At 36.3% G+C, this 10995-nt stretch overlaps 1 protein-coding gene across 1 annotated transcript in view; it reads right to left on the bottom strand.

Moving 5' to 3' along the window:
* Positions 1 to 6532: 6532 nt before the first annotated feature.
* The window catches only part of SOSTDC1 (sclerostin domain containing 1), a 6315-nt gene continuing 1852 nt past the window's right edge, over positions 6533 to 10995 (bottom strand). The window contains exon 2 of the mRNA XM_063450736.1: positions 6533 to 7870. Coding sequence (XP_063306806.1) covers positions 7431 to 7870 — 440 coding nt within the window. The 3' untranslated portion in view covers positions 6533 to 7430. The remainder of the gene's footprint in view (positions 7871 to 10995) is intronic.

Below are 10995 nucleotides of genomic sequence, written 5' to 3'. Positions count from 1 at the left end.
GGAGTTGACAGAGTTTACCACTACTCTAGAGAGTTCAGAGTTTACTTCTGTGATATAACTGTATCATAAAAAAATGTGTAGGGAATGAATTTAATACACAGACTGGTGATAAAAGCAGGCATTTGCTGTCTCTTATTGAGAGAAGTATAGCCGTGAGGCATACAAAGTAGTGAACATTTTCACATGCCCCTTGTTCTGATGGAGAAATTAAAATACATTTTCAATAAACTTTATTTAAATATTGTCAAAACAGCACTGTGTAACGAAGAGGTTGCAACTAAAGAGGAATGCCACAAAGAACTTGTAGCTAAGCACCAAAAATGTTTTATTAATTGGGACGTCATTATTGGGCAGGATTAATAATGAGAAAAAATAGAAGTACAATCTTTTGTTTGAAATATATTTTGTAGCGGAGTGCAGTATTAGAACCCACGGTCTCCGCTGGTATAACAGGTAAATCCACAGTCAGCGCTGAAAAGTAAGGCAATATCCCAATCCTCCCAATAACCGGACAAAACACAGTTTGGGAGTCAACTAACTGGCTTTATTCACAAGCTTGCATATTTATACAGTTCCCCATGCAAGGGGTTTCCTTACAGAGGTTTCAGGGGATTTATCCCATCATGCAATATAATTCTCCCAACAGGCCTTGCTGCACAAGAAGGATACTCCCACTAAAATGGACGATTAAGTGGATTATCCCCTCGTGCAGCAAAACTGACAATTTACTTTAAAATACCGTTTCTGAGTTTTATTCGGTATACAGACTTAACCGAACATTCGGTAGATAGCTGGGGTCTGAGCGTATCTTTTGAGAGAATACCGCTCAGCTCCCAGCTGAACTGACTGAACGCCGCAACAAATACAGTTATACATTGAAGTTCCCCTCAATCCGTCGATTATACTTAGGGGAACGATCCTACCGAACACCGGGCTCCCGAACGGTCTGGAAGTCCAGCGGTGTTCGTGTCGTCGAGTAGCCGTTTTCAGTTCCAGGCGCTCGACGACCAAACACCGCTGAAGAATAGCGAATCCAAGATGGCCGACCGCCGCATGGTTGGTAGCCGAACGACGGCCACCTAGGAGAGCCTCTAATTACCGATTGCAACATTGTTGCAATCGGTTAACAAGCGCCACACGCCTCTAAGTGTGTGGTCTATCAGGGGAGCCCGCATTCGTTCCACAAACAGCCCGGATAGCCGCTGTTCGTCGAACGAAGTACTCGCATGCTGGTAGTTTACGGCTGCCAGCAGGCGAATTACCATAGTCCCAGATACACAGTAAAGTTACATATACCACACAGTACACATAGCAAAATACACACAGCACATAGTACAGACAGCCTTTCTACATTACAGTCCAGAAGTGGCTATGTTTGCCACATATTTATATATATATATATTTTTTTTTTTACATTTTCAACTCACTTCATTTTACATAAAGAGCTGGCAAGGGTAGCAGTAGGGAATGTCTTCCTCTGGGCCACCAGCATGCAGGGTTTGTGAGGTGCAGCCTCCAAGCACAATTCTTCTGTTGGTTAAAAGACAATGAAGGTGCGTTTACGCAGAGTAGTGCAGGAGTGAGGCAGCCGGTAGAAATTATACAGGGCCATTGTGTGAGTGTGTGTTGGGTCTGGTGACTCATAACCTCAATAATCTCCAAGAAATGACAGACACACTGGAAGGTTTCTGTATTTGGGGACAACTATACTATAATAAGTATAAATGATGGTCAGGTGATTGCAATTGGTTGAGGAGTGAGATCAGACTTTGGTCTCAGTGGAATATTGAAAAAAGAGCCTGGGCACACAAAATGGTATCCTAAAATAGACTTTGTTTAGAAACAACGTTCATATGCCTGAAAAGATATCTGTGAATGCTCCATCCTTCTGCCAAAGTCATACGCATTGAGGTTGCAGGGATATAGGAGGTGCCAATTCAGGATTACAGCAGCTTCCATTTGTCAGACCCATAATATTGTTTGCAAAGTATAACAAGGACCATCCATGGAAAGAATTGTGAATTTCTTGTGGAAAAAGTGCCATTCCTTTGTACTTGCCCATCAAGTCAGTACTTTTACCTCACTTTTCTTATGAAATCTTTCATTATATTTCCCATTACTGCTCAAAGTCAAGTGAAAACCAAGAACCAGCCTACAGACTGCTTTATTACCATAAACTGACCCACTCCCACATCCTGCACAAACAGATGTCAACTACTGGCATTGCATTTCAGGCCTTAGCACTTCCACATTTGTTGGCATAGCCCATGGATCATGCCCTTCTTGAAAGAAATTCCCCAAATTTGTTAACTTTTCACACACCCTCTCTCTCTCCTCTGTACCCATAGTTCTTCATTATGCACCCTCACCTTCCTCAGTATGTTGTGTGCATTGTTTAGTTATAACTGTTTGTTGTTTAGATTTCAATGCGCATGCCTTCTAAAGATTCTTAATTAACTTTTTTTCATAGCATATTGATGGGTTCATAGTTAGACTTTGCAGTGAGAGTGATGACTCTGAGCTTTCTTGGTAAACAGCAAAATAAGGTGGTGAAACCTGCTTGCCTGTTGCTAAATGTTTTCAAAAAAAAGTCCCCCAATGCAATTTTACAGCTGTCTAAGTAAGTGCCTTGGTGAGTGTGAGTCACAAAGAATTTTGCCCAGAAAACACCGCTTTCATGAGGCAGTTAGAAAACATTTCTGGATATTTTTTAACAAGTGTTCAGTTAAACAAATAAAATAGCTCTTCTTGAAGAAAATATATTTGTTTTTTACGGCATTTTCTAACAACTCCGTATTTGTTTAATTGCTACTATACAGAAAGGTAATAATAATTTGTTAATGTCTAGAAGTTTATTTAAAACAGTTTATTAATGAATGACTCTCTCAACGCTAATGAACTATTATTTTTATCACTATCACCAGTCGTTTTGTAGCCTTAAGATTTATTGTGCTTGTCTAAACATTTTTATTATTTTAGCCATGTACATAGCTTTTCATCTGTAAATTTTCAGAACAAACGTTATGGCTCCATCGCGAGATAAGCATATGTGCAAAATATTATCTATAGCAGAACCAAGATGCAGTAAGTGACTAAGGAAAGTTCTGTTAATCTTGGACAGTGTTTCTGTTTTGCAGGAAATATCTATGACTCACAATTATATCAAGAACTTTATCATTGTAAGCAATGTTAGGTCGGACCCTGTCAAATTAACCAATGCTATCTTCATTCATTTACACTTCCTTAATATTCTCAATGGAAGTCCAACATAATTCTAAATGTCAAGATTAAACTAGGAACAGTTCATTTTTTTAAGATAATGTACAAAAAAAACCAAAAAAAAAACAACGGCAACTGTTAGAGGTTTTATGGGGTGTAAAGAAAATTTTACTCCACTTCCTAAGATATTTTTTTAGTTGGTATACTGTATCGGTCCTTTGATCTTAGCTTTTCCTTTTATACATAGCTGGTTGTAAAGTTTCAAAAGCTCGTAAAATTGATGATGAAATATGAAGGCCAGAGTGTTATGGATGTCAAGGAACGTCTAGTGCTTGCATTTATTTGTGAAAAGCAAAGCTCTGTTTAAAACAGTGATCCTCATGGATCTACGTGCAGGAAGCAGATGATTGTGTTTGGATTGACTTGCCGTACCTCCTTCCTTACAGACATCTTTACAGTTTTGCCATGTTCATAATGGCCCACATCAACTACTACAACCTCTTTGTACATGACATCCAAATAGCCATTCTGCTTGCTGGGCTTAAGGCAAAGCTTTTAATAGCAGGCCTACTCTTCTCCTTAATCACTTCCACAATTACATGAACATTTCCCGAGTGCAGATTGAGTATTAGTAAAAAGTATGGTCTCACATCCCGTCTCTTCTGATGGAGACTGATCACCGACCAGGTTGTCCAGAAAGGATCTGTGGCATTGGTTACATGCCTATAATTTCTATAGATTTCGATAGATATATAGTTTTATGAACAATATATTCCAGGTATTTGCTTTAGAAAATATTTAACTTTGAGGGTGGGTGTATAATTACTGTTTATTTTTTTTTAATATTAAGGTTGCATTTTGTTCAGTAGTTGACTACTACTACTATACAAAATGTTTCCCTGCTTACTGATCTCCCTAGTCCAATAATAAATACGTGGGAATATGAGTGTGCTTTAATCGTGGACCCCGTTCTCCTAACTACTCAAACCTCTTTCTAAATCAAGAGCCTGATGGTGCCCTGCTCCCTGGCAGTAACACCTATTATATCTGACAGGTGAATGGTCATTTATCTATTCACTAATAGTATACATTACAAGTGCCAATGGAATACTCATGTATTCTGTCACAGTATGCCCACCAGTAAAATAATTTAATTTCCAAGACTTTCTACTTATGACTAAATATAACTCACACCTTGTCACTGTCTTTACATATACATAAAGATTTAAAAAAAAATACTTCCAAGTCTAGCATATATGGGCAAAAACATAATAAGAGCACCATGAAAACTCTATCATACCAGCCTAGTGTCTTGGAACTAAATAAGTTATGTAATTGGTAGGTCTCCTACAGCCAATCATGTTATGCCATTAATATTCCAAGAGAATCCTGTTTTATACCCAAACTTTAATTTATTGACTAATTTTTTATTATTTATTTATTATGTGAGTTATTTTCATGGGCAGTGTTTAGTGTTGATTGGCTTCTCCCTAACAAGGAGAATTACCAGCCAATCAGCATCAACTGGGAATCCATAATTGGATGACACATTGTGTGGGTTTTTTTTTTTCATGTTTAAGTCTAAAGTTTCCCCATACTTGGCTATTAGTGGACAATAATATGGAAAGGTTGACTTAAATCTGCCATCTTGAACAGACCTAAAAATCACACTGGCAGATTGAAAAGGTTAGTGGTTATTGAATATGCCCTGCCCCACAACATATAAAGTTGAAGTTTCCTGAAAGGTACTATTTTTAAAGGTCTCCAAGTGTCTCACTAGCTGTAAATATTGACATATTTGCTGTGTGCTTGGAGTATTCATGCCCTTATTTGAGAAATTCAGTTTTAGTTGTTTATTATATATATATACTTGTATACCTATCAGTACACGTCACAGAATGCATAGGTATCATTAATGTAGGACATTTTTGTATTGCGGTCCATGGATACACAAGAAAATAAAATATGTAAATTTACAAAATGCTTTATTCCCATTTATTAATCTTATACAGAAATTCCTAGACTTGCCACTCGTCAAAAGCTGAAAAAGGATATCTATATTTATAACATACAGTGAATCCAAATAAAAATAGTCAGATTTCCTGCTCATTGGTATTGGCATGGAAAATCCTGGTGTCTGTTGGAATGTGTAATAAAATGACAGCAGAAATGTACATGCACCAAATGCAGTTCCATAACTAATCAAGAATTGGTATTTAAAATGGCTGGTTGCAATTACTTCTTGTGCTTTAATCAATGTGTAGCTAATTGCACATATGTAATATATTAAATATTATTTGGAGTGGGTTGTGGGGGGATAGTGTGTAATCATATTATATAATGCTGTTAAATAAACCTTTAACAGCATTAGAGCTGAAGTAGTTTTACCTGCTTATAGCCACCTGTTGAAGAATGCACAATGATGTTCACATCATGGATGTTCATAGGGTGAAACAAAAAAAAAGTATAGATGAATCTATATGACATTTTGCACAGATTCGATGTTGAAAACCATTATATGTTTTAGAGCCCTAAATCTATAGACAGATTGTGATGACATAAGTCTATTAACCAGTCTACCCAATTTATTCTAAAACCTTAAAATTGATTTTACTGATTAATATCAATGCATGTGCAACCAAAGCATTATTTAATTACTTTATAGTTTTACCCTTTTCTTTACTGGAAGGATAATCCACGTCATCTACTCTCTCTGTATAGCCCCTAATTTCTCCAGCATCTAACATCACAAAATTTTCTAGTTTCAGTGTTTTTATTGGCAATTCTCATTTTGTATATAATCTGTATTAAGTATTTAGGGTATTTGAAGTGTGTGCCTGGTGTTGAGGTTTTCATGGTAATCTTTGTTACCACCAGGAGTTTTTTCTTAAAAATCTCTGAATATTATACTCTTCATTCATGGACTACACTGACATCATTAGCAAAATAATAATTCAGTAATTCCATTCAGACATCAAAACTGACCTGGCAAATTTGTAACCATTAGTGGGCCTTTGACAAGCCTCTAAAAATAGTTACAAAGTTTCCGATCATTTTGATGTCTAATTAAAACCATTATATTTCCACAATAGAATCACTGAACTATTTTGTTCCTCTTGGCGACATAGGCTGGATACACATACATTATTCCATTACTAGACTGTCTGCCAACTCAAGTACACATCAGTTTTTTGAGATTGACATTGAGTAATTTCTTCCTAGACATCACTACCAATTATTTTAAGCAGTTTGCTTGGTAAATATTGTATAAATATAGTCTTTGGATGAATTTCATAGTGTCTCTTCCAAAAATGATGTTAATGTGTACTTTTTCTCCCAATCCCGATTAGAGAATTATTGGACTTTAAGATGGTGGTTCCAACAGAAATGGATAAAATAAAGCATGAAAGTTTTTGATTGCACAGAGTAGCTTTTAATAAACATTCAAAACAAATGTTTCATCTAATAAAAATATCACAATGTAAAAATATAACACAAATACTACATAATTAATTTACAGTATCTACAAAAATGCAGATGGCAATTCTACTTACAAATTGTAGGAAAATACTTTGATACATGAAAAAAAGCTGTAAAATATATATATAATGTACTGTACAGTTGAACAATCACATTCAAAGGCTTTGAATTCCTCCCGAGTGCCAGAATCACTATTAGTCACGGTTATTTATGGAGACCCAAGCTGGCATGGGAGATACTATATAATTACAATGAGCAATAAATATTTCATTATATTTTTATTCTTATTTAATTAAATGCTGATTTAGAATATTGTTTATAATATTCAGTTATAAGCCTGTGTAGCTAAGGGGGAAAAAAATCCAAACTTCATAAATTATTTTGACTTATAATTCTCCTATATTATTTATTTGTTTAAAACTATTTTAAGCACCTCAGTTCTTTGTGGATTATAGCTTTCAATTTAAAAAAAAAAATGTCAACACATTTTCTGGAAATGTAGAATTTCTAAAAAAAAAAAAAAAAAAAAAAAACATCCAGTCCTTCAAACAATGTGAAAGAGGAGAATGAAAGTGTGTTCACCACATGTCAAAAGACCTTGGTTACATAACTGAATAACATTAATATTTCCATTACGGAAAAAAAGAGAGAAAGATCAGTCTCAGACTGCTGGGACAAACATTCACTGTTTTTGAGTACAATTCAGTTCAAAGTCTTGGCACTGTTTTTCTCTAACTTGAAATGTGCTTGCTGATCTTAGTAAGTCTTTTCCGATCTCGGTTAGTTTGGGAATGATGATGTTGATGTGGATGAAGGGGTTTGGCAGGAGAGGCTATGTCATAGTTATGGCTGGACTCATTGTGTTGCCTTGTGTATCTCTTGCACTTGCAGGATGTGACCACTGTGACTTTGTATGTTCGACTGGTACCGTCTTCACACTGTAGTTGAATACGTTGAGTGCGGGTCTTGTCATTAACACATCTCCATTCCTGGGAGCTTCTACGACTCCAATATTTGAGTCCGTAGCCACCACCAATCCAGTTGGGCAGAATTGGAAGAGGAAGGCATTCTCCGGCACAAACCAATTCTTTCAGTGGCCTGATACTGGTGCACTGACCGTCAGATATATATTTTGTGGATCTCAGTTCCCTGCATCCAACTTGGTGAGAACCTACAAAGACAAAAACAAGAAGAGAAAGAATTAGTCAATTTAAAAAACAAACAAAAACTATATAAATATTTACACATACATGTCAATTTAACAGGCATATGGTAATATATGATACATAAACTATAAGACACATTCTTATAGGTGAAAAATATAGATTTCTTACATTATAATTCAGTAAAATGAATTGCAAAATATACAAAATATAGCAAAAAAATGGATGATCTGGAAAAATGTTGTAACTCTGCAATAGTTACAGCTTGGCTCTCTAAAGTTTGCCAGACAGACAGAATTTTCATTTGCTACAATTTGAAAATTATTGAGTAAACCTGTTAAATTAGCTCAAGGGTTTATTCAATAACTATTGCCGGTTTTAAATCGACCTGGAAAGTGTAATCCATAATTGGCAAATTGGAATAAATTATATAATTTAATTAATTTACAGATTCCCCCCCGGACCCCCAACTTGGCTATTTTAGAATATAGTTTATAAGTCAGTTGTGAACTGTTGGTGGGTTTACAGCTTCCATAATTCTCTGCTACAGCCTAAGACAGTTTGAAAATCATGGGGAATGTAGTCTGAAAAGGCAGCGAATTTCAAGTGAGTATCCCTAATAGTAATTTTACAATTGACTCCTGGAATAAATACCTTCAGCTCTGGAGTCTAAATGACTACTATAATCACCCAGACCACTTCATATCAATGAAGTGGTCTGAGTGCAGTGACCCGCAGTTCTTCCCCCCAAAATGTAAAAACACTACTATTTTGGAGATACAGCAATTTTTTAATTGTGGGATTAAACACATCTCTAGTGACTGTCTTCCTGAGGGTGTTTACGCAGTAAGAACAAAGTCTGCATTGCTTTGCATGCACATTAAGTCCATAATGCTTTTCAATGATAAGCATGTGATTGGGCAAAATGGTCTTCAAGCCGGACGTGGTGGTTGACCAGGCAGCGTCACAACTAAATTACTGGTAAGGAATGGGTTTATAGAATGGTTTACATAGCATAAACCAGGGGCTCTGAAATGTAAATAGCCCAACGTTACAGCATGTTTTTTGTCTGGAGTATGAAGTATGAAGAAGGAGTTAAAATTCAAATAGAGCTGGATGATTAACACTGTTTAGACAATGCTATCTCCCAGGTTTCAAGAGTATTCTTTATGGTATGCATTTCTGGCATCAGGGCTTTCCTTCAAATACATCAACTGTAACCAAACCCAAAGTTATTTTGTTGGGGTTTTTTTCGTGTTTTTTTTAGTTCTCCACTGCATGTCTCCGAAATCTATCTACATCATCTCTACATTCACAGAGGAAATTCGACACACCCTTAGAGATCTTGTCTTAATTATTTCCGTATGTAATGTGGGGAAAAGATCTGTTTATATTTAAAGTGTTTTAATGTTTAATAGGGAATTCTCACTAATTAAGTGAGATTAGAAAGATACTTAGAATACATTTTAGAGCACTATATATATATATAAATATATATATATATATACGGTATATTTCTTTTGAAAAACTCATCTCTTTTTTAAGTAATAACGTTATGAAAACATTAACACTGGTAGACAATCTCTTGCACTCATTTTCACTGTGCACATGTTTGTTAACCGTGTGATAAACATACATATAAATGTATAAATGTATAAATTAAATGTTTAATTTAATTATCAGTGTCATTTCCTTCAAAAAGGTGCCTGAATTAACCGTTTGCCAGCCAAATAAGGTGCATTGCTTTGTCTGAAACTTAACAAGTCATTGGCTGTAAATGAAGGGTGTTAAATAAAGTCTAAACATCCCATTAATAAGTCTCTTCCTGGGATACAGACAACATCTTGCCCTGATTTTGTGAATGCTCATTTTATTCCCTAAGCTTTGTCTACTGCTCTTTATAACACTGATTTTTCCCTTGCCAATTTCACGTCACTATAAATTTATGGTGAGATTCTATTTTCCTCATCACAGCAGACTTTTTGTGCACTGCGTGATTGATGTGCCATGGGAACTGGGCCAAACATTATTCTTGTTCATCGTGATCCAGGTTTCAACCTCCTCAGCAGACAAGTAAAATTGGTAACATTGCTGAAGGCGAAGAAAAAAGGTGGCAGATTTCTTTAGAATGTGCTTGTGTTTACTTTAGCCAGAGGCCTCAACTCATAAGTGCTTAGCCAGGAAGTGAAAACAAATGCCAGATCGAAATCAAAGTCTTTTATGTCTAGATAATGCTCTACATTTACGAAGTACCATAGACAGGTGAGAGTGGGACGAGGTATCCCTATTACACATCGTCTTCCTTAATCTACAGGTGCTGAGATAGGCTTCTCAAGAAGGGTTACTAAAACATGTAGATTCCTATCAGAACTCCTTAGGGGAAAGGAAGTCTGCAAATAGATGTTCTAAATCGTAACACAAGTAGGCTAGCTCTCTCTGAAACAAGAACAGGGACATCAGCTCATGAAATAACCTATATATTCAGATCTAGAAGAGATGTCAGGCCCTGGATAGTGTAAGTCACACATTCTGGTGGGCAGTTGCTAAAAGTGCCCCTCTCCCCCCCCCCCACATACACAAACCGGATAGAGAATTCATATGCTGCAGGAGGGAAATAATCTATTAAGGCAGATCCTTTTGGAACCCTTCTAGACCAGTTGATCTGACCAAGGCTGCTTTTTCTATTAACATGTAATTCTGTCCAGGAATATAAGAGGGGATCAGACAACCCTAAAGTCTAGAGAGATATTACATTATTAACACTTCCTTATGGATATATCACATCTACCTGCTGTGGGCTACTTACCTCATGTTGCCAGTCCATAGTAGAAGTTCTAAACTACAGCATTGGGCAGTCATCCCCAAACCAGTCTTTACTGTCTTTGCACAATTGCAACAGTTTATATTTAGGGTCTTACCAAGTAAGTTTCAGTAAGGATACTTTTAACACCTGAGTTGTGTGGGATGCATGGGGACTTGTTTTAGAGCAGCTTTTTTATATCTATGTTAAGCCCTCAACCATTTACCAGAATTATGTATAGCCAGCCAATAGCTGGAGAGCATTAATAAGGGGTTTATTCACTAAACATCAAATTATAGTGGATTCTCGTCTATAGATAGAGAGAGCCTGGTC

The sequence above is a fragment of the Pelobates fuscus genome, chromosome 4 (genome assembly GCF_036172605.1).
Source record: "Pelobates fuscus isolate aPelFus1 chromosome 4, aPelFus1.pri, whole genome shotgun sequence".
NCBI lineage: Eukaryota > Metazoa > Chordata > Amphibia > Anura > Pelobatidae > Pelobates > Pelobates fuscus.
Note: the sequence above shows the minus strand (reverse complement) of the source record. Positions and strands in the feature narration are given on the sequence as shown.